The sequence below is a fragment of the Aethalodelphis obliquidens genome, unplaced genomic scaffold, assembly GCF_003676395.1.
Source record: "Aethalodelphis obliquidens isolate GAN/ISIS:26980383/991018 unplaced genomic scaffold, ASM367639v1 scaffold51, whole genome shotgun sequence".
Classification (NCBI taxonomy): domain Eukaryota; kingdom Metazoa; phylum Chordata; class Mammalia; order Artiodactyla; family Delphinidae; genus Aethalodelphis; species Aethalodelphis obliquidens.
This window is the reverse complement of record NW_020837995.1, coordinates 2,371,956-2,396,893: the sequence shown is the minus strand read 5'-3', so window position 1 is coordinate 2,396,893 and position 24,938 is coordinate 2,371,956. Positions and strand designations below refer to the sequence as shown.

The following is a 24,938-nucleotide window of genomic DNA, read 5'->3' as shown; positions in this document are numbered from 1 at the left end:
TAATTACCTGCTGCCAGTATTCTGTGTCCTGGCAATTAATCTCGAAAAATAATGCTAGAAAGGCATTAACACAGGAAGGAAAAGGGGAACCCTTCCGGAGCAAGGACCCACGGTTCATTTTACCAAGTGGGCCGTTCCACAGTTTAGAGCAGGGGTTGGTGAATTACAGTCCCCAGGCCGAATTCTTTGTTTTGGTATGGCCCATCAGCTAAGAATGGTTTTCACATTTTTAAACGGTTGAAAAAAATCAAGCATTTAAACATTAATATTAATCAAATATCAACCAGAATAATATTTTGTGACATGTACAATGATATGAAATTCAAATTTCAGCGTCCATAAATGAACTGTTCTTGGCGCACAGCCACGCCCATTTGTTTATGTATTGTCTGTGCTCGCTTCTGCACAACCACCGTTGACTTGAGTAGTTCCAGCAGATTGTAATGGCTCACAAAGCCTAAAGTACTCACTACCGGGTCCTTCATAGGAAAAGTTTACCGACTCTGGGCTTGGAGTATCATTGCTTTAACATGGCATAGTTGGCACTACCCAAATGCTTGTCCGTGTTATGGACTGAATGTTTGTATCCCCCCAAAATCCCTAAGTTGAAATCCTAACCCCCAAAGTGATGGTAATAAGAAGTAGGGCCTTTAGGAAGTAATTAGGTCATGAGGGTTGAGCCCTCATGAGTGGGGTTAGTGCCCTTCAGAGAAGAGACACAAGCGCTTACTTCCCCTCTCTGCTCTCTGCCACGTGAAGATACAAAGGGAAGTCTGCAGCCTGGAAGAGGGTGCTCACCAGAACCCAACCATGCTGGCACCTGGATCTCAGACTTCCAGCCTCAGGAACTGTGAGAAATAAAATTCTGCCATTGATAAGTCACCCAGTTTAGGATACTTTGTTATAGCAGCCCAAACCGACTAAGACAGTCCTCAAATACTCCTCAGGGCCTTGTGTCTAAATAGCCCATTATTAGTCACTTCATTTTCGGTCGTCAGCACCTTAGTGGGAATGAATTTATTATATTAGGAAACAAGACTTGGGAGTGGACCACAGGATGGGTCGGGATGGGAGTTGGTAAGGACGGGGGGCTCAAGTCGATGGAACAGAAGGGCAGGGAAGCCCATCTGCATTGATTCACAATATTCCTAGGCTTCATGAACTAACTTTGGGTGTGTGTGTGGGGGGGAACCCTGGCATATGCTCCATGTGACAGCCAGTCATCTAAGGGTCCCCAAATTATCATAAAGGTTTGTCAATAACTGAGTAAACCTACAAATTCCTCACCCAGTCACTGAAAGATGTTTCTTCTGGACCTGAATACCCTGGCTTCCAAGGGGAGTGGGGCATTTTAGAGGAACCAAGGGCAAGATGTGACGGTTTCAGTATGAGCAACTGACCCCTGAATGTCTCTGGGGCTGACTTGTTACCCTAAACCCAGTCAATTTCCTCTTTGCTTCCTATTCCTTGCCTCATCTCCAGGCTGAGAAGCACAGCCTGCACTGGGCAGGAAGCACTCAAGGTAGCCACGAGCTAAGTAGCCCTCTGTCCACTCGGGACCCATCCCACATTCTCACAGAGTCCTTAGGGCTGCAGAGCCCCAGAAGGTTATCCATGGTTTGTAGACCCCAAGAGCCCAGCCAAGGACGAGAGTCACTCAGTTATGCACTAGAGTTCTGGGCTTTCAAAGTGTGTGGAACACCCCAAACTAGAGAGCAGACACCTCCACATAGTGACTGGAGAGAAGCACAGGCACATGCAAAGGGAGGATGAAAAAGCCACATCTAAATTGGGCAGAGCAGGTAGAGAATTTGGGGAGAAAGCTGGCACGTTCAGGCTACACTTACTGGATACAATATTTAGGAAAATCAATTTGAATTCTGTGACTCTGACATCATCCCTTTTAACTGCATCAGCAGAACCTTAAACAGAGCAGTAACCTCTCCCTTCCTCAGTTACCCTTTGGGCCAGAATGTTTAGTCTAGGAGGAATTAACAAGTTGCTAGGACAAGAAAAGGGGAGTCATGAGGGGTGGGGTGAGGGGTTGAGACATGATATCCAGCAGCACAAATCTCCCGGCTGCCTTTCCCAGCAGTCAGGTCACTCTGCTGTGTGCAATAGGTCACAGGAATGACGCTGCTGTGACTTAGCTTGGCACAGTTGAGATCTGGTTATTCGGCGCTGGAAGGCAGCAAGATAGGGACGGCCCTTCTTTTGTTAACAGAAAAGTGTTTAAGCATCCTTACTGCTCAGGTTTATCCAGTAGCTTCAATTCTTCCTCTTTGGATGTCTCATAATACTTTCTTATTTTAACGAGTTCATCCTCTTGGGCTCTCTGTGTTGAAATAGAAACAAAACACACACAAAAAGTGAGCAATGAGAACCTGTCTAAAGCAGTGTGTCTCAGACTGTGGTCTCTGGACAGGCAGCATCAGCACCACCTGTCGCTAGTCAGAAATGCCTATTGTTGGCCCTACCCCGGATATAAGACACTCCAGAGGTAGGGCTCAGCAAGCCCTCCAGGTGGTTCTGAGACATGCTAATGTTTGGGAATTACTGGCTAAACTCAATGGTCCTAACAAGTGACCTTAGCTGGATACAGAAGCCAGGACATTTGATTGCTAACCTTTGAATCCCCTGTGTCTTTTCCAGTAAGATAGGGTAAGGGTCAAGTTGTCCTTAGCATTTGCTTTCTTCATCCTCAGAACCGAACAGCCCTCCTAACTCATGTAGGCGCCTGATTTTGAAATTTCTGGTCCGCAGGTTCTTTCTGAATTTTCTAAGCATTCGTTGTCTGCACCACTGATTTTGGCATTTAGTCCCATACGTCCTCAATGTGCGCAACTGTGTCAGTTGTATGTGGCTTATCTCTACTGTAAGCTAACGAGTACCCATCACGCGCACAGTCCTGAGCCCGAGGTAACAACTAAAAGCATCCTAGAAGGCACTCTGCCTTTTACAAAGTCCTCCGACATCAAGCATTGCATCCTTGTTTTAAAGCTGACTCCACCGAGGCTTACACTAAGGACCTGGCAAAGAGCCTGGCTTAGAACACCTTTCTTCCACAACACCATGATGCCCCCCAGGTATTCAACAAATGTGCCATTAGCTCCCGACGGCCTAGGATTTGTGCACCTTCTTTATGAACGAAAGCCTTCCTGAGAGAAACTTGGGAAGTTCCCACCCAGTCGTACCAAACAGTTCCTGACACACACAAAGGACGTAGAAAGGTGAAGGGAACTGGCAATCCCGCTAGGCGGGATTATCACACTATGGAAATTTTCTCGGAGATGCTTAAGGTCCCAGGGGACCTCAGTATTGAAATGAAATCGTTTTTCGAGCTCGGTAATCATAGCATGCTATAGAGCTCCGGGTAGCTTCCTGAGAAACAGCATTACTTCAGTAAAAAGGATCTGTTTCAGTCTATGTTTTCAAATCCTAACAGAGTCAGCGAACCAGAACAGTTAACAGTTATGGGAATTGTGACTCTCCTGTGTCACCTTCTCAAGAAAGCCTGACAATTATGCTCGTTATCTCCACATGTAATCCACACATGAAGACCATATATGTGTACAGCACTGTTTATTTTCAAAAGACACGGCTACTGCTGCATATACTGAATTCTCTTTTAATACAAAAATCACGTCGAGCCCATTATAATCCCCATTGTACTGATAAACAGGTTTAAGGAATTTAACTGGTCTGAAGCCACTCAGCAGTAAATGGTAGAGCTCGACCTCAAACCTGAGAGTATCTCACTCTAAATCCGAAACGCACACCCACCACCCTATACTATTTCCCACGATCAATGCCGTCAGTTCACTTGGGCTAAAAGTAACCATCCAAGCTGGTAACAGCATCCCCATTCCTCAGAGGATGACACTGGTGCACACCAGTGTTCAGCTGGTAACTTAGCTTCACGCACTCTGATTGCAAGCCACAGGGCTGGGCTGGGTTCCATGGCACACGAGTGGCCTCCACATTGAGCTGCCTTCCCTCGCAAAAGAAATCTACTAACCCAGATACCACAGTGGGCGGTCGGGAACCTAGCGCTTTCTTCATGCTCAGTCTCATTTGAGCCTGCATTTCTGTGCCTTAACCTCTTCCACGCGATGTCACAATTCCCACTGCCGAGGAACATGAATGGCTCAGTGACTTTTCAGGTGGAAGGAGCCACATATAACCATTTTCTAGACATTACCTTTTTTTTAAGTTAGTTAAGATACAAAAATCCGGAAACTCTGGCTCCGTAGGTGTTTGATACTCACGTTTTCATATAAGGCCGCCAGGGTTTCCAGATCCACCACGGAATCATCCACGTTAAAAATGGCTGCCGAGCCCCCAAAGAGAAGAAGAAAGAGGACAAGAGGTGAGATTGGACGCCCCTGCACTCACATGTACTCCACGTCTAGCTTGCAAGCAATGTAACATTGCCCCCTCTCACACAGGTTGCCTTTCGGCTCGTTCCCGCTCCCTTTCCTCTTGCACCAGGGGCCCCCCGTGAAAGAAACCGAAATGGTTCCGATCACTGGGCTGAGCCTTGGCCCTGCCTGGTTTAATTCCTCAAGCTCTGCATCCTTTCTGCAGTTTAATTTAGGCTCCACAGGAGAAGTGTTTGTGCTTTAAAACTAAATCAGTTTGTAGGTTTGCAACACAAGGTTAAATCTTTCTTCCCGGCTGGTAATTGAAGAGATTTAGTACCTGATGCACCAGAACTGACTCTTGCCCGTGACCAGGAAGAGAGAGAGAGAGAAAAAAAAAGACGATGTTGGCAAATTAAATGAATTCAGGCATGTGATTTCAGGCACCTTTCCATGGCCGCTGCAAACATCTTGTTTGGATTAAAGAGACAAGAAAAAGCAATAATTGCATCAATGGCAAATTAAGATTATGGAAACCTCCCATGAGCCAGTCTTAAGGCAAGTTCTCATTCCCATGGTTTTATTTGGATCCTACTTGTTGTTCTGTATGTTAAATAAGTTAGTTAGCTGTTTACTAATATGCCTGTGATTTCATCTAGAGAGATTCCTTCCCATATATACCAGCATACAAACATTGAGATTTTAAAGCCTTAATGGATTTGGCAATCAAAGTGCTCGAAATAGGCAGCTCCACATCTTTAAATAATTATTCAAAACTAATAAGGTTTGTTCCCTCAACCCCACCTCCTTTCTCTGACTTTACATTGTGAAATTAACCAGCACGCTAGTAAATTTTCTCCGTGGCAGGCTAATTAATTTTATTAAACCAACCAGTAATATTTAGAATGCCTTAAAATTCTGCTCGTCAACCACTGTTCTGTTCGTTGGCACTACACCACAGCTTTTGGAGAAGGCAGGGATCAAGGTAAAGGGCAGGTTGCTTTCAAATTGTTTTGCTTCTTCTGCGGTTTAGAATCACATGAACGCCTTTATACAATTTTAATAATTAACGGAGCTAAGATCATGTAACTTCACAGAACACCGAGAAATGTACTTAAAATTCCTTCATAGGCCACCTTCTCTAACTTAGAGGAATTAATCATCAAGCTATTCCGCAGCTACGTGGGGTAGTGAGAAAAGAGGAGGTTAATATGCTAGTGACAAAGTCAGTCGTCTCAGATTCCACCAAGACAAAGGAAAATTACCCTTCTGAAAAGTCCAATCTGAAACCAGGCATTTTTCAATGGACCAGGCATTTTTCAATGTCTGATGCTTTAAAAAAACAAAAAAATGGCCAGGAACAATGTCTAGTCTATGTAAATTCTAATAGCCTCCTATAAAAATCAGCCAACGGGAATACGATAAGAAAAGGTAAAATTCTAAAAATAATTTATCAGAAACGTTCACTCCTAAACAAGGTACTGCACATGAACTGCAAGCTTACATATAATCAAGTCATCTTACCTAATGGGAAAGAGAATGATCTGTTGGCTTCCTTTCCTAGTGAGTAAATATTTGAGTTTCAGAAGTTAATCAGTCTGGGTCCCAGATACACAGTTTGATGGGTTATACCCTCAGCCAATTCCCCTGCAGTATGCCAGGAAGCAGAGGAAAACATGTAGGGAGGATGGGACTGGAGAACAAGCATGGGCTCTGGCGACACTCATTCGTTCATTCACCCATCCCTTGAGTAAATGCTTGTTGAACGTGCACCAAGTTCTAGAAACGGTTCTAAAATGCTGTGATTACACAAATCAAATGTGTGTCTGAGATGTTCAAAGCACTTGATCTCACGAGATTTACACTCCGCCTTAGGGGACAGAAAATAAACAAATAAACAGTTACAGATAATGATATGAAGAAAGCAGAGAAATGAGCAACATGACAGAGGTTAATGGATGAAGGCTTCTTTGAAGAGGTGACATTTAAGCTAAGAGCTGAGCAGGTCAGTTCTGTGAGTGTCTGGGAGAAAAGCCTTCCAGGGAGAGGGAACTGCAGAAGAATATTTCTAATCCAGATGAAGGAACAAGCTCAAGGTTCAGAAAAAGACCAAGATGACAGCTGTGGAGGGAGCAAAACTTACTACGTGATCCTGGCAGGTTCAGCTCTATGAACCTCGGCATATCCATAGAATGGGTCTAATTTCACTTACTGAAAACATTAAATGAGGTTAAGATGTATGCTTGGCCCAGCATATAAAGCATGGTGTGAAATCAGAACGGTACCTACAAACTGACTATTGTGATGTTAATATACACACTGTGGATGTGTTTTAATGCTTGTTAATGCCTTATCTCCTTTAACATCTGGAAAGCATCAGAGAAAGAAGACTGCCATTACTGAGTAGTTTGTGTTATAAATGAAACTTTCTAGAATTCTGGAGTGTTTCAGATAGGAGCAGTTGCAATTTAAACCCTTTTGGTCCTTCAAAACCCTGCTCAACACCCAACTTCAGGAAGCATTAATAGAAAACTTACATGCACAAAAACTCTAATTACAAAAAATAATGTATCGAATGTCTTAAGGGAAATATAAAAAGCTAACCTTCGGGTCCATTTAGAAAGCTAACCTATTTTTACCTCTCATTTCCATCTTTCCCACCAAGCCACGCTTCATCGTACCACCCAAGTTATTTTTTGTTTTAAACACAGGTCTCAAAATTTTACTTGATGTTTAAAATACCTCAGATGTCTTTCCTTTAAATATTGGGCGAAGTCCTAAGGCCCTGGCCTGATTTTTAAGCCCATTCCTTTCCTAGCCCCAAGCTACACTTCCAATCTCATCTTTGGGGGAGGAATGGGGGAGAGGAAGAAGTAGATTGAGAGATTAATTTAGGGCCAACGCCAAGTATTCCACTGAGATTTCTCCTCTTCCACGAGGCTCTTAAAAGTAAAATAAAACTCAGTGGTGGAAGCAGCACTATGAAAAGATTATCTGGTTGAGCCCAAGAGCTTAAGGAAATTAAATGATTTCTATTACTTCTATCTTATAGGGTGGCCAGGGAAGGTTAGGTTATTGGCCAAAGGGTTGAAACGTAAAAAGAGCCTAAGTCCTGTGACTCACAGGAGAGCTGTGTTGCATGTACATAATCCTGCCTCCTCTTCACCATGAATAGTTTAAGTTCGTACATAGGGCCAGAATCCATACCTGAGCATGCTATTCCCCAAATATGGGACAGTGTATTGGAGAATTGATTCTTTTTTTTTTTTAATTTATTTATTTATTTTTGGCTGCATTGGGTCTTCATTGCTGTGCGCGGGCTTTCTCTAGTTGTGGCGAGTGGGGGCTACTTTTCATTGCGGTGGCTTCTCTTGTTGCAGAGCACGGGCTCTAGGCTTCAGTAGTTGCGGTGCATGGGCTTAGTTGCTCTGCAGCACGTGGGATCTTCCCGGACCAGGGATCGAACCCGTGTCCCCTGCATTGGCAGGCGGATTTTTAACCACTGCACCACCAGGGAAGTCCCTAGAGAATTGATTCTTGAAGGCGCTCACCATCAAACTTAGAAGCATCCCATGAACCCATTTAGTTCATTGAAGATCACATTGTAGAAAGAAATCAGTCCTTTATTAAAATATTTTTGGAGTTACCTAGGATCAGGTAGCCCCCTCCACTTTGTACTTGTAAACACACACTCTCTCTGTTTCTCTTTCTCTCACACACACTCACAGACAAACACCATCTTTACTGTAAAAGTTGAATAAGCAAATACCAGCCTACACAATTCTCCAGTGCCCCTCAAAGCCCTGATACAGTAACTCCAAGTACTTCTAGCTGTTGCTTCCATCTCTATGGGGCTCATTACACTGACACTCCTGCAGGTGGTGTCAGAAAGGTGGAGGGCCAAATCCACAAAGGGGAGACCCCCAACGATTCATTGCTTCTGCGGTATCAATCATGGCTGGTGGTTTTTACTTTTATCTCCCTCTCTCCTTAGTTATCCCCACTCCCACTGTCAGTTCAGTTAGAATATTTCACCTACACTTCACAATATGTCGAAAGGAAGTAGACACACGCTGTGAAAAGCTGGTAATTTTATTGGGTTCCTTTACCTTTAAAAATCTGTTACTTGGTCAAGTCTGGTTTCTGGGCTCCTTTTTTGCAGGGAAATTGAGGCAAACGTTTTTATGTGGTCCTCTGGTGCCTGCTCTGTACTCCGAGAACTATATACACAAGGATCATTAGAGTAGGGTTTCGCCCATTAAGATATAATAACCGTCAGCAGGGACAAAAAGCAGATCAGTATCACAAATTCAAACTAACAGGCGCACATAAAAACTATGTGCCTGCTTAAGGCACAGGCACGGGGTCAGGGTCTTACACAATAGGTAAATTCCCTCTCTGGTTTGGAGACAGCTTTTCACAAGACCAGGGTAAGGAGAGGGAACTGGCAAGAATTCTTGCTGCCCTCCAGCCATTTTTAACCCTGAACGCTTTTCTATCCCCAAGTGCACCTCGTCCAAATAAACACAGGACAGCGTTCGCTGTTTTGAAGGACTTCTAATTAGCACAAAACAAGTACTTACTTAAGGGCGCTGTTCTTGTTGACAGAGGAGCACCTCTAGGCAAGAAACCCATGGCAGACTGAAGTAGGAAGGGCACACTCCTTAGTCTTTTAGATTAGCCAAAGTAAACCTGGTCATCCAAGGTGTGGAAGATGTCACCGAAAGATGGCTGCTTTACCAGGCTTTGGCTGATGTTGGTTTTAAAAATAGCCTCTATTAGCCCATTGTTTGCTTCTTTCTGTGTCCTTCAGTAGTTGACATGACACCTCTTCACAAGTGGGTGTATAAAAATCCTTTGCAAACGGACTAGATTTATTCTCAGCCCAAGAAAGCAAAGATGATTATTGGATTATCAATAGAAATCATTTTGTTAGGGCTTCCCTGGTGGTGCAGTGGTTAAGAATCCGCCTGCCAATGCAGGGGACATGGGTTCGAGCTCTGGTCCGGGAAGATCCCACATGCCGAGGAGCAACTAAGCCCGTGCGCCACAACTACTGAGCCTGTGCTCTACAGCCCGCGTGCCACAACTACTGAGCCCACGTGCCACAACTACTGAAGCCCACGTGCCTACACAGCTCGTGCTCTGCAACAAAAGAAGCCACCGCAATGAGAAGCCCGCGCACCGCGACGAAGAGTAGCCCCCGCTCACTGCAACCAGAGAAAGCCCACACGCAACAACGAGGACCCAATGCAGCCAAAAATAAATACATAAAATAAATAAGTTTATGAAAAAAAAGAAAAAGAAATTATTTTGCTAGTTCCCGAGTAGCCAACATAAAACTCACCTGTTTCGACCAAATGACTGATATTTTTAGGGCTTGATAAATAATTTGTAAGGAAAAGAGAATGGAATGGGGAAAGTAATATGGAAGACCTTGGGTTTTTTATTTTATTCCTTTTTTTTTTTGGCCGCACCATGCGGCATGCAGGATCTTAGTTCCCCGACCAGGGATAGGATCAACCCGTGCCCCCTGTATTGGGAGCACGGAGTCTTAACCACTGGACCACCACGGAAGTCCCAGGCCTTGGGTTTTTTGAACTCTCAGGTAATCTACCCCTCAAAACTGCCACAAACCAACTCCTCTGACCTCTCTCAAGAGAAAGGCAAGGATGTGGGGTCATGGAAGGAAGGAGGCTGTGGTACAATCTGAAAGCTGAGGGAAGGCAGAGCAGGAATATCTCCCCACAGCCTCACCTCCCAACAACGAGGCCATCACTGAGAATGAAGACCAAGTTTGTGATGAAACTGGGCAAGAGGTGAAAAGAAGGGGGCTGGGCAGAGAGCAGTGTGGAGGGTGGAAGAACCACACAGAGGCCAGGACAAGAGCTGCACAGAACCTGCCCTCCTGAATGCTCTGTACCCAAGTCTCTTCACGATGGTCATAGCTCTCCTATAGCCCTTCCTCAATACACCTCACTCTTGCCCTACTGACCACCATGTTCCTCCTCCGATGGGCACCAGGCACACCTGTGCAGACAGAGGTACGGGGCAAGCCTCATTCCATGCACGTATCCAGATGAAATGCTGAGGGCAGCAATTATCAAGGAGCTTAAAGGCATCTTCTGTGCGCTCCACCAGAGGGTGGGAAAGTAGGCAGCCCGTACTGGAGATGAATACTTAATCACTCAGTAGCTAGCCTTTATCGGGAGCTTCCTGTGAGCCAGGCATTGCTCTAAGGGTTCTACATTTAATCATATGAGGTGGCTGCTACTGCTGTCCTAAGTTTTATAGGTAATGAAACTAAGGCAGGAAGTTACAAAGCATGATTTCCCAAGCTCAGTTCCATAACCAATGACGCAACTATGACTGTACTTCTTTTAGCCTTTAGAAGTGTTAGACTAGAAATACTCACTCCACCTAAAATTCTCACCACCTTAAAAAAAAAAAAAATCAGTGAACCAACTACCCACAACAGTCCATACGGAAACCTTTGCCTCTGAATGGTGTCACACGCTTTTTACATCAATCAGCAGTCTCCCAGCGGGAACCACAGACAGCCCATGCCACGGAAATGTCGTCTGTGTACTGTACAATCCATAACCTCACCATTATTTAATTATTGCTAATACTTAATTCGATTCTAGTACGCTATCTTAATATATACTTCAATCTTTGTTAACTATTCACAGTTATTGACAATAATCAATACTGTGGTTCCCATGGCAAAAAAAAGAATTTCTAAAAAAAGGAAAAAGGAACCCGGAACTTGAAAAGGCATCATCTTAGAAGAAAATCTACAGTAACATAAAGTCCAATTTTCTTGAAAAGATATTAATAATTGCAATTTTATACTGCATGGCAGAACCAACTAAAAAGGGAAGCAAAGGCACAGAGAATGAAGAAACACAAACAAAAGTTGCCTCCAGACACATAAAGAATAGCAACTAGAGGGGGAACATATTTTACGATCTTATCTACATTGCCAAATGCTTGCTAGCGTGTCGTGTTAGTTGGTACAGACCTTTACTCGAGCTTTGATGGAAACAGGAGGCAAGTGTAAATGACACAGTAAACAGGAGCTGGCTGGCAGGTGAAAGAAATGACAATCCCAAAAGGGACACATCTGATCTGTTCCCAAAGCTCCAAATCACTCAATCTTATGAAGCAAAAATCCCAATTCTTGCCTCAGTCCAGGCATGTACTCTGCCGCAAGGTGCCATTTTATAGGTGCAATTAAAATTGTCCATGGTTCAAACCTCAAAGAAGGGCACAGGCGAAGAATTCACAGAACTTCCCCTCCTTCGTCCCCTCTATTCTCTGTAGGGCAGTGGAATGAGAAACAGTTTGGGTTAAGCTGCTTCTGTTCTTCCATTAGTTCTGGTTCTTTTAAGCCAAAATTACATTCCAGGCAGATTGGATGGTCTCAGCCAGTTGCCTCAAGGTAAAGTACAAAGAAATGCCACCCTCTGCTTTCTGGATTCGGCTCTGAGAGTGAAGGAATGCACAGGGGTTCAGAGAGAGGTGGGTGGGAACCCTGCTGCTCAGGTGTTTTAGACTTGGTGGGAGAAAGAGAAAGCTGGGAAAGGAAATACAGTAGCGTTAGAACTACTGTTTATACCGCCAGGGCTTAATAAGTTGCTTGACCCTGGCGCCTTCCTTTGGTATGACAGTAGGTCGTGACCACCTGTCACCTTTGGTGGGTAAACTCCTTCACACATGCCTTCCTCAACTTGTTCTCTTACTTTCAACATACCGGCATTTGGTGGCGATGGTGAGAGGGCAATTAAATAACGTTTTCTGATTCTAAAATCTGGCTTTAACTAAACTTGACAAAATAAACAAGTTGGCTTCAAAAGATTTCTGCGGAGAAACCCCGGACTGAAGATAAGCCAACAACGGTAAGAAAAATGGCAGAGCAGAGGCTCTGATTGCTAGGACGAGTGCTTCATCAGTGGTGGAATGAATTAGAAGTAAGGACAGTTGAATCGGATTTGCCAAGATGTTGACCTCCATAAATTATAACAGAATTTATCCACAGACTGTTTGAAATGTGGGTTTAAGTCCACAATTTTTAATAATAAGCCTCACCCTATTTATATACTGAGCCTTGAGAGATTAGCTGTTGAGAGCTTAAAGCCATCAAAATCAGTAAGATATCTAGAAAGATTAATCTCATTTTAATTTATACCTTTGCATACATTTTATAATGTGAATATTAGTTCTGTCACACATTGACATGATGTACAATTTCTTAAAAACATATCTTGAGAAGCATGCTCTAAAACTTTTTACTGGCAGGGGTGCACGATAAAAATTTTGGCCTTTGAGTATAGGTCTTCCAGGCTAGAATTAGAATATTCCTCAGGAAAGTCCTAGACAATTCATGGTGAACTTCAGATGCCTGGTGAAATTCATTATGTGTTAGACAATTGGCATAAACCTTGACAGAGATTTCCAGAAATTATTAGGCAAAAGGGAGCAAAGTCCAGTGGGTATTCTCAGATCTGGGTTTTAGACTCTGGGCATACAACTAACTGAAATCCTCTTACATTTTGATTTGAGATTTCTAAACAGAAAGATAGTCTTTGATGCAGCTGAACCCCCAAACTGAGATTCTGGACTAGTAGGAAATAAAGTGAAAAATGTTTTATTTTCATGTTAGATTAAATATTATAAATATGAATTCTGAGTGTACGGGAAATTCCAAATAGATGCCAGGAGGTTTCTGGCACTTAGTCTGTTGCAGTGCATACGGAGGTTTATATCAAGAATAGTCAACAGCAATTTTCCATCTCCCCTGGGAAAAGAATAAGAGGAAATCACTAACGTGGAATGAAAACACTAATTTGCGATCATGTAGGCAGTCACTGTGTCCAAGGATGCCAAATGCTTTTAAATATAAGTCATCCAGTTTAGCAGATGGAAAACCAGCAAGAAGTAAATCACTTATTTGGAATCTCTCCTGCACCAAATACAAGTGCAGTGGTATTATGACCAGTGTCCTGAAACTATTCTTCCTCCACAACAAAGGTCTTGCCTTTAGTCACGCAGTGCTTTTCAACTTCAGTCAGTACAGGGATTTGGCTTTCTCCCACAAGATGTTCCACAACATCTGGGTAGAGAGAAACAGATGAGGGTGGCTACCTTTGGGGGGGATGTTCTGTCTCTAACTCAGCCCTATCTACTTAGCATCAGGCTAGAATTTTCAGATGCTCATTGAAAACTTTTGCTGAAATATCGCCAGTCATCTCAGACTCAATCAGCCAAAACAGAATTGACCTTTTTGCTTCTACCCTTTTTGCTTTCTCCCCTGTATTTCCATTTTATGTTTTTGGCACCATTATTCACATTCTTGTTGAAACCAGCAATCCAAGGTACATGTAAGACTTCTCCATCACTGTGTGAATCTCAGGGGACTAACCGTAGCAATCCTCTCTCCAAATATCCCTGGTATACGGTCTCCTCTACGTTTTCACAGACATAAGCTTAGTTCTGGCCTTCGTCATTTATCATGTCAACAATCACCGCCCCTTTCTAACAGATCTAGCCACCTTCAGGACTATTTCTGTTTATTCATTCAAGAGACCCTCGACAATCCTCACCTAGGTGCCCGGCACAACAAGGTGCTAGGGACACATCAGTGAGCAAACTCCATCTTGGAGCTTATATTCCGGTGGTGGATGTAAGTGAGAAGTAGGGGAACAAATAAAACATTAGCTGCTGTGCAGAATATAAGAGAATTAACTTAGGGTGACTTAACTTAGGGAAGAGGATCTGGGAGGGCCTCTTTGAGGTGCGTGGCTGAACCCCAGCAAAGAAAAGAAGCTATAAAGAGCGGGGTGGAAAAGCATGCTGTACCTTCAAAGACACAGAGGAAGGAAAGCACTTGGCCTGTTTAAGGAACCAGAGGACCACTGTGGCTAGAGTGCAGGGAGAGAGGAAGGGAACACAGCCAAGTGAAGGAGGAGGTATGGCTGTGGCCAGAGCATGAAAGGGCTTGGGGGCCAGTCTCCAATGGCCTCAGAGATATCTCTGCACTCAAAATCAGATCACAGCACTGCCCCTTTTAAATGTGAGATTCTGTCTCCCTGTTACTGATGGGATAATGTTCAAGTTTCGTCTGATGATACTCAGGGTCCTTCCTGGTCTGGATGTTACTTGCCTTTCCAGCACTTTGCCCTGAAACGAGCCACATTCACATGTAACGTATACGCTCTAGCTGTGCCTCTTTCCACATGGCTTCTTTCCTCAGCTGGAAAAGCTCCTTCTCTATGTGACGACCGCCATTTCATCCTCTAAGACTCATCTTAAGTTTGACAGGAGGAGCCAATATGTTGCTCTCTGTTATTTCACAGGAAACTCTATACTGTGATCTCGTGATCCTTTGTACATCTCTCCCACCATCCTGTGAACTCTTGAGAATGTGAGAGTCTGGATCTTACGTGTTGTGGCAGTCATAGTGTCTGAAACAGAACTGGCATTCAGTACATGTTTACTGAGGGAGGGTGGGAAGGAAGGAATAGGGAGGGAGGGAGGGAAAGAAGGATGAAGAAGTTTTGGCCAAGTGCACTGGAATGGAATTCATGACATTCTGATTTCATCTAGTCTAAGGTTTAGTCTATTCTTTAAAATCAAATTAAAATCAAAAATCACTTACTGAATGACATTTACACATGATACATTAGCCCAGTTATTGGTAAATGATGCTTAATTATCAGAGAAATTCTGAGCAAAGAAATGCTACATGTCATAAAGGAACAAGCACTGGCTCTACTATTTGCTATCAGTTAAGACCTTGAGGTACTGAGCCCCCAAATTCCACTTTGAATATACATTATATGCAGTGTCTAATGGACAACAGAGGAGTGCCCACCTTACAAATGAAGAAAATAAGGTTGCTTTTTAAGAGCTGAACAAGTAAAAACTGGATTATCCATCTGTGGGAGGTAACTGTGGGCTGAAACACCCAAAACTATTTTCAAGGCGACCAGCAAAAGGGAAAAGGGCATAAACAAACATCTAATGCCAAGTAGAGACAAGTGACATGGACATAACAATGAACAGATATGATAAACATTTTTGTCATGACAATGGAAAATTCTCCGATCTTCTCTGAGTGAATATACTAGCTTTCCGGTTTATACATCAGCTCCGTGTAAGTTTGCACTAAAGTGCAAGTTACCTCTGCACACTGACAAAGATGAATGTGTGACCAGAAGGCTGAAGAACAGTCTCCCGACCGTGGTCACCTCACCATGGGTGACATGCTGTATGACCTTAACTGGCCGCCAGCTGGCCTGCCCCAGTCAGATCTCACGACAGCTACCCCTCTTACGACAGCTACCCCTCTTACGTTAAAACAAACGTTTAGGTCAAGGTCAGCACAGGGAGTCCTTTCATCAGGATGACAACACAAGGCCAAGTGCATTCCATTCACGACCAGACATGGATTCAGAATGAAATGTACCTGACACAGCCCGGGCTCCTAAGTGACCTTCAGATGCCAGTGTCAGTCAAATGATTCTGAAGAGAAATTAAGCTCGAGTTATACTGCTATATTCATCTGGAATGCATTACTAAATGAAGACATGAAATGGAGATAATTTTTTTTAACTTAGGAGCCAACTCTGTGGTGGATAACAGAGACGCCCTGAAGCAAGAGAAAGAATTAAAATGGTGTCCGTGAGTCCTAGAAGTCTGTGATGCTACAGTCAACGTTTCCAGTGCTAAAAACGTAAGGTCACGGCTACTTCATATAAACATGTTCTTGTCCAGAGGAGAATATCGGAAAAGGTCTCGGTGAACCAACCTCTTATTCAAGTCACCATGAACATTCAACCCAACAAGGTTGGAGTGCCGTGGGAAGAAGGTTTACAGTCCTGAGGTGGTGACTGGAAGAGCACATGGCCGGAATGAGTCTGATCCGTATGGCAATCTGATGTGTACTACAACAGGACGTGACTAGAAAGAAATGAATAAAGTCCAAGGTGCTGTTGACATCGTAAAAGCTCATATCCACAGTGCCACCTGTCATGGGGACGAAACCAAGCATAGTTGATTTTTACCAGGCTTATAAACAGTACCGTGGTTTAGGACAAGACTCTGCCACTCTACCTGAAAAATTCCTTTCTATTTCAATGATTGCATCAAAAAAGTGACTCTCCTTGACAAAAGATTATAAACTTCCCTGCCGCTATTTTTTTGGTTTTATATTTTCATTTTTCGTTTGCGTCAGCATCACAGTTTTCTATGTGAATTTCAGAAATTCCATTCTAGAAGATCTAATACCTAAAGCCACTGAAGAATCCTTTTCTAATTTGGATGGTAGACCTTGCCAGCCACCCTCTGCCCCAAAGTCAAATCAACTAGTGCAACACTGTCTGAGGTTTAATATTCACACTCAGGTATTCAGTTCTACTATCAAGCTTAAATATTAAAAACAGACAAGCTTCTTTGAATACTCTGTGACTGTCATCTGACTCAGGATATGTTTAGTTTTATGTGGAATTTTAAATGTTTGTAATAAAGCAAAAATTTTAAGCCCTTAACAAAGCTTTTTTCAGAGGAAAAATAATGTATGAAAGTTTCTTAAGTGCCTTTCAGTTCGGGACCTACGGGTCTTCTGCTGTGTCTCAGAATAAAATAACTTTGAGGCAACACCAACTAAGACCTGAAAGGAAGTGTGGTTTCAGAGTGTCTCCTGTTATACCCAAGCTAAATTCTACTGAAACCATCTACGAGAGATTGTATTACCACTCAGAAAAGATTATCAGTGACATGTCAAAATGAAGATTTACATTTAACTGATGACCAAGAAAGGGGGAGCGTCGTCTTCATGCAAGACGCGGATTGCAAAAACATCAGATTTTTGAGTTTACTTTTCTAGGGCCTAAGAAAAATATATACAAGTAAAATTCCCTCTCTAAATGTCTTATTTCAAACTGAGCCAAAGGAAACCAAGTTGAAATCGCGTCATTTGAAAAAGAATAGAGGATTAAGGAACAGTGACATTACTGAGTTAAGAAGGAGAGTGTTTCTCCATAGAAGCATTCCTGCTAATGAAGAAGAAATGAGGGAATTAGGAGATCATTATTCGGCAAACTTCTAATGAAATAATGAATCTAGGCAAAGATCATTAGTGCCCACCAACATCACAGAGACACACCAGATATTATGTACCTCTTGATAGAGTACACAATAGCATCTGTGAAGTACTCTTCCCTCACTCAGATTAACTCTCTAGATCAAACTAACAGTTTGCAGGAACCACAGGGGACAGAAGAACGTAATAAAAACCCAGGCAACGCAAACAGCAAAATCTAAAATGTGGGAAATTCCACAGGATATTCTTCTTTTTTGAAGAAACTGGCTTCTTCAAAAAAAAATAATTATGAAAAAAAACAAAAATAGAGGATAGAAACCTCTAGGTCAAAAGAAACCCCTGAGAGGGGACTTCCCTGGTGGCGCAGTGGTTAAGAATCTGCCTGCCAATGCAGGGGACACGGGTTCGATCACTGGTCTGGGAAAATCCCACATGCTGCAGAGCAACTAAGCCCGTGTGCCACAACTACTGAGCCTGCGCTCTAGAGCCTGTGCGCTGCAACTACTGAGCCCAAGCACCACAACTACTGAAGCCCGTGAGCTCTAGGACCTGTGTGCTGCAACTACTGAGCCCATGTGCTGCAACTACTGAAGCCCGTGTGCTGCAACTACTGAAGCCCGTGTGCTGCAACTACTGAACCCCGCGTGCCTGGAGCCCATGCTCTGAAACAAGAGAAGCCACCACAATGAGAAGCTCACGCACCTCAACGAAGAGGAGCCCCCACTCACCGCAACTAGAGAAAAGTTGGTGCGCAGCAACAAAGACCCAACGCAGCCAAAAAAAAAAAAAAAAGAAAAAGAAACCCCTGAGAGATGGACACATCTAAGGCAATGCGTGAAATCTGTTTGGGTCCTCATTCAAACTAACTGTAAATGAATGGACGAATTTACAGACAATCAGTGATATTAGAACTACATACTTGATGACATTGAGAAATTATTGCAAATGTTTTTAAATGCATGATGATGGCACTGGAGTTACGCTTAAAGTATCCATATCTTTTCATGGTGTGTTACCATTTTAAAGGATGAATTATAAAATGTCTGAGAGTTGCTTCATAGTAATCTAATGGAAGGAGGGTGCTTTAGATAAAACAAGAGTGGATTAATGGTTTTGTAGCTCGGTACAGGGATTCACCGCGGCATTCTAATTTTGTATATGTTTGACATTTTTCACAATAAAAGCTGGAAAATTTTAAAGTTGGAAAAAAACGATGAATAAGACTTACCCTGCTGGATATCCTTCATTTCTAAATGCAAACTAGATATCAAGATTCCCACAGTCTGAGATCGTTTTCCATCCAATAACTTGATGATCTGGAATTTTAAAAAATTAACACAAGCTCAAACAACCAATCTTTCAGAAGCATACCAAAAACCTTCATGGTTTTAGACAGTCTGATAAACTAAACTGATGCTACAGTCACTCTATTTTAATACTTTAATTTGAATATAACTTATCCATAAGTATAGATATTTTAGAAAATAAAGGAAAAACACCACCCCGAATTCCACCAATCTAATACGAGCACTCAAATCTGTTTTATTCAAACACATCTTAACTAAGTTGTAATTGCAACACATGTACAAGTTTTTATCCAACTTTTCCACTTATCCTTGGCCTGTTTCCACGTTGGACTTCGTAAGACACTTCACAGCCTCCAGCCTCCCTGGCTACAGTGCAGGATCATCTGCTGAGTGGTTTAGGGGAAATATCATTGAGATCTCGACTCCGCTGTTTACCAGTGATATGGCCTCGGAAAAGCGACTTAACCTCTAGGAATTCAACTTTTTCGTGAAGTAGGGCTGACTGTACTTAGTTTGTACATTTATTCTAGAAATTAAATGGCGTAATATAGGTAAAGCACCTAAAACAGTTCCTGACACAGACTTATTATTTAAATAAAATTGCTCTAGTCAGGAGGGTTAGGTTGCTTTGTATTTGTGCTAGGATTAATATAAATAATACTTTGTACATACAGATTTAATTTGAAATTATTTAGAAGTGGTCTTTTATAATAATGTATGTATACAGGAACTTTTATAATCCTTTTAGAAACTCCAAATACCTCATTGCCAATAATTTCAACCCCTATGAATATTCCATGGAGAGCTCATCACAGTTTTGTCTCTCTCTAAACCAAATCAGCCCCAAAGAATGTATTGCACAGTGGCCACTAGGGGGAAAAAAATTACTTTTTTTTTCTCTCTTGTGGCAGGGCTACAAAAATCAATAGGAAATATGCACAAAACATCACCAAACCTTATGTTTTTAATGCACTTTTCTGGGTAAAATACAAACTAAAGAGCTATGCTTCCTCTCCCACCTATGTATACACAAACTTACGGAAAATGTAGTGAAGATTAAACAGTAACACCTACATTTATATTGATACTAACTAGCTGAGTTGCTTGCTGGTTGAACAATAAGGGATAACGGGAGCTTGCTCCAACCAAGACTGTCTATTTGTCCAACTGTCTAATTACCTATTGATTGATGCTGAATCAATGATCGCCAGCCCTTTATCTTTCTCTGCTCAGCATGGCTACTCTTATCTTACTGTTAGGCCGAAAGTACAGTAAACACTAAGCTTTCATCAAGATAAAAGGAAAATCTGATTTTCAGCCTAATGTGTTTAATCATTTCAACATTAGCCTTAAGGATAGATTCTTGGAGGATACAGAACTGCAGTTTTTAAAAGAAATAAAGAAGGTACTTGGTATTTTTATTTATTTTTTACACGAACGCAAAGGAACAAGATATTATGTATATCAAATATCTTCTTAAAAGATGCAATTTCTAGCTTTTTCTTAGAGAACACAAATGTAAAGTGAAATAATTTTTAAAGTCCAATACAAAATTAAGAAAAACCTACCGAAGCTTCGTGTAAATATTCAGACATGCATTCATTCATTAACAAATATCTGCTGTGCATCTGTTACATGCCTGGCACTGCTCTGGACTCATGCCCTTGACGTCATAAATTTTGTAGAATTTAATGATTTAAAATTGCTGAGAAGAACTAAAAAGGCGAATAAAACCATGACTTGAACTAACTGCAAAGCAAATTCAAAATAAGAAAAGCTTTGGGAATTGACTAGATTTATCCTTAAAAGACCAAGCTAGTGACTGAGATACAAGCTTGGTCGTGGCATACACATCAATGTCAAGGAGACAGGCACAGGAATCAAATTTATGACAAGAGGACAACTGGGTTGCAAAAATGTCTTCAAACCAATATTCACCATGCTATCCAGTTAGGGTTCTGAAAACCCTGGGTAACACATTCTACCTACGGGAAAAACAAGGTTCAAATTCAAGGTTTTCTAAGAGCTAATTAAAAGAAAGCAAGAGAGTAACCACAAGAGAACAGAGAGAGAGGGAGGGACTGAAATTGAGATTGAGGTTCTGTCTGTCATTGGATAAAAGCAAGTAGCCACCACCAAAAAGTGTACAAACAATAAATGCTGGACAAGGTGTGGAGAAAAGGGAACCCTCTTACACTGCTGGTAGGAATGTAAATTGGTACAGCCACTCTAGAGAACAGTATGGAGGTTCCTTAAAAAAACCCCTAAAAATAGAACTACCATATGGCCCAGCAACCCCACTCCTGGGCATATATCTGGAGAAAACCATACCTCGAAGAGATACATACACCCCAATGTTCATCGCAGCACTATTCACAGTAGCCAAGACACAGAAGCAACCTAAGTGTCCACTGACAGAGGAATGCATGAAGAAGATGTGGTACATATACACAATGGAATACTACTCAGCCATAAAAAAGAATGAAACTCTACCATTTGCAGCAACATGGATGGACCTAGAGATTACCATACTAAGTGAAGTAAGTCAGACAGAGAAAGACGACATATATCGCTTACATGTAGAATCTAAAATGATACAAATGAACTTATTTACAAAACAGACATGGACTCACAGACTTCGGAAACAAACTTACGGTCACCAAAGGGGAAAGGTTGGGGGGAGGGATAAATTAGGAGCTTGGGATTAACATATACACACTACTATATATAAAATAGATAACCAACAGGGACCTACTGTATAGAACAGGGACCTCTACTCACTATTCCGTAATAACCTATATGGGAAAAGAATCTGAAAAAGAATGGATATATGTGTATGTATAACTGAATCACTTTGCTGTACACCTGATACTAACACAATACTGTAAATCAACTCTACTCCAATTTAAAATAAAAATTAAAAAAATAAAAACAAGCAAATCCATCCCCACTTCATTGTTCAACCAGGCTGCCCTGTGGAAAGGATGTTACCATCCTTGCAATTCTGTTTAATAACCTGGCACGGCAAGCGTTTGGAAAGAAAGTGTCTGTTACCTTCGGCTGGACTGAAACCTTAAGAGTTTCCTGAAATGCGGTGCTACTTCCTAAAAAGGGGGTAGGCAGTGCTCAAGTCAGAGCATTTGTATTCTCTTCCCTATTTGTGTCAAATTCTCTGTCTACCTCTAACTAGACCTTTAAAAAGAGTCTCTCTTCAATTGTGGAATAACACCAGGTTTCTCAAAACCAGCTAAAATGGTAGGAACACAATGGACACGGAATGGATATATGCCCTAAGCCCTCGTCGTTTCTTTTGTTTTCATGACTGAAAGGTTTAGTTTTTTTATTTTACTACAGTAAAAAAAAAGAGAGAGAGAGAGAGAGAGAAAGGAAAACATGAAATCTACCATATTAACAACGTTTTAAATGTACAGTACATCACTGTCAGCTATATGCGCACTGTTGTACAGCAGACGTCTAGAAGTTTTTCATCCTACATGATGGAAACTCTAGACCCCTTGAACAGCTGTACTCCATTTCCTTCTCCCCCTAGCCCCTGGACAGCTTTCTGCTTCTACAAGTTTGACTGCTTCAGATACCTCAAGTAAACAGAATCATGAAGTATTTGTCCTTTTGTGACTGGCCGATTTCACTCCGAATAACATCTTCGAGGTTCATACATGTTGTAGCATGTGATAGAATCTCCTTCCTAAGGCTGAATAATACTCCATTGTGTTTGTGTGTGTGTGTATATATATATATATGTGCGCACATACATATGCGTATATATGTATTCCATTGTGTGTGTATATATGTGTGTGTATTGTATGTGTGTGTGCATATATGTAAATATGTCCATCAATGAACGTTTAGCTTATTTCTACTTCTTAGCTACTGTGAATAATGCTGCAGTGAACAGGGGAGTGCAAATATCTCTTTGAGATCTTGTTTTCAATTCTTTTGGATAAATACCTAGAAGTGGGTTGCTGGATAATGTGGTAGTTCTATTTTTCTAATTTCTCAGCATCTTTACCGACACTTATTACATTTTTGTTTTTGATAACAGCCATCCTGCTAGGTGTGGTTTTGATTTGCATTTCCCTGATGTTAGTGATGTTGAACATCCTTTCATATACCTGTTGGCCATGTGTAGGTCTTCTCTGGAGAAATGTCTATACATGTCCTTGCCCATTTTTAAATCAGGTTTATAAAAACTGAGTTGTAGGAGTTTCTTACATATTTTGAGATATTAACCCTTTATCAGACATACGGTTTGCAAATATTTTCTCCCATTCCATATATATCCTTTTCATTCTGTTGACTGTTTCTTTTGCTGTGGAGATGCTTCTTAATTTGATATAGTTCCACGTGTCTATTTTTGCCTTTGTTGCCTGTGGTTTGGTGTCATTTCCAGGAAATAACTAGTAAGACCAATGTTATGAAGCTTTTCTCGTGTTTTCTCACAGGAATTTTACACATTCAGATCTTACATTTAAGTCTTGAATCTATTTTGAATTGATTTTTGTTTATGCCGAAAGGTAACGGTCCAATTTCATTCTTTTGCATTTGGACATCCAGTTTTCCCTGCACCATTTGTTGAAGAGACTATCCTCTCCCCATTTTGTAGTCTTGGCACTCTTGTTGATGATCATTTGACCACATTCATGTGGGTTTATTTCTGAGCTCTCTCCTCTGTTCTGTTGGTCTATGTCTGTCTTTATACCAGTACCATCCTGTTTTGCACACTGTACAACAGGCATACCTCGGAGATACTGCAGGTTTCGTTTCAGATCACTGCAGTAAAGTGAATATCGCAATAAAGTGAGTCACACAGATTTTTTGCTTCCCAGTGCATATAAAAATTATGTTTACACTATGCTGTAGTCTAATAAATGTGCAAGAGTATTATGTCTAAAAAAGCAATGTATATGCCTTAATTAAAAATAGTTTATTACTAAAAACTGCTATCACTTGAGCCCTTCAGCAGGTGGTAATATTTTTGTTGGTGGAGGGTCTTGCCTCAGTGTTGATGGCTTCTGACCGGTCATGGTGGTAGCTGCTGAAGATTGGGGTGGCTGTGGCAATTCCTTAAAATAAGACAGGAATAAAGTCTGCCACATCCATTGACTCTTCCTTTCACAGACAACTTCTCTGCAGCCGGCAGTGCTGTCTGATAGCACTTTACCCAGAGTAGAACTTCTTTCAAAATTGGAGTCAATCCTCTCACACCACGCTGCTACTTTGGCAACTAAGTTTGTGTCATACTGTAAATCCTTTGTTGTCATTTCAACAGTCTTCACAGCATCTTCACCGGGAGTAGACTCCATCTCAAGAAACCACTTTCTCTGCTCATCCAGAAGAAGCAACTCCTCATCTGTTCAAGTTTTATCATGAGATTGCAGCAATTCAGTCACCTCTTCAGGTTCCATTTCTAATTCTAGTTCTCCTGCAATTTCCACCACATCTGCAGTGATCTCCTCAAAGTCATCCATGAGGGTTGAAATCAACTTCTTACAAACTCCTGCTCATGTTGATATTTTGACCTCTTAGCATGAGTCACCAATGTTCTTAATAGCATCTAGAACGGTGAATCCTTTCCAGAAGGTTTCAATTGACTTTTCCCATTTCCATCAGAGGAATCACTATCTATGGCAGCTATAGCCTTACAAAATGTATTCCTTAAAGAATAAGACTTGAAAGTCAACATTACTCCTTGATGCATGGGTTGCAGAACGGATGTTGTGTTAGCAGGCCTGAAAACAACATGAATCTCATTGTACATTTCCATCGGAGCTCTTGGGTGACCAGGTGCACTGTCCATGAGCAGTAATATTTTGAAAGGAATCTTTTTCCTGAGCAGTAGGTCCCAAACATGGGCTTAAAATATTCAGTTAACCATGTTGTAAACAGATGTGCTGTGATCCAGGCTTTGTTGTTCCATTTATAGAGCACAGGAAGAGTAGAATTAGCACAATTCTTAAGGGCCCTAGGATTTCTGGAATGGTGAATAAGCACTGGCTTCAACTTCAAGTCACCAGATGCATTAGCCCCTAACGAGAGAGTCAGCCTGTCCTTTGAAGCTTTGAAGCCAGGCTTTGACTTCTCCTTCTCGAGCTATGAAAGTCCTAGATGGGATCTTCTTCCAACAGAAGGCTGTTTCAGCTACAC

At 41.8% G+C, this 24,938-nt stretch overlaps 1 protein-coding gene across 1 annotated transcript in view; it reads right to left on the bottom strand.

Annotated features, from left to right (window-relative positions):
* Positions 1-24,938, bottom strand: part of FMN1 (formin 1) — a 300,963-nt gene that overhangs the window by 158,021 nt on the left and 118,004 nt on the right. Inside the window, 3 exon segments of the mRNA XM_027083792.1 lie at positions 2,247-2,335; positions 4,269-4,330; positions 18,695-18,782. Coding sequence (XP_026939593.1) covers positions 2,247-2,335; positions 4,269-4,330; positions 18,695-18,782 — 239 coding nt within the window.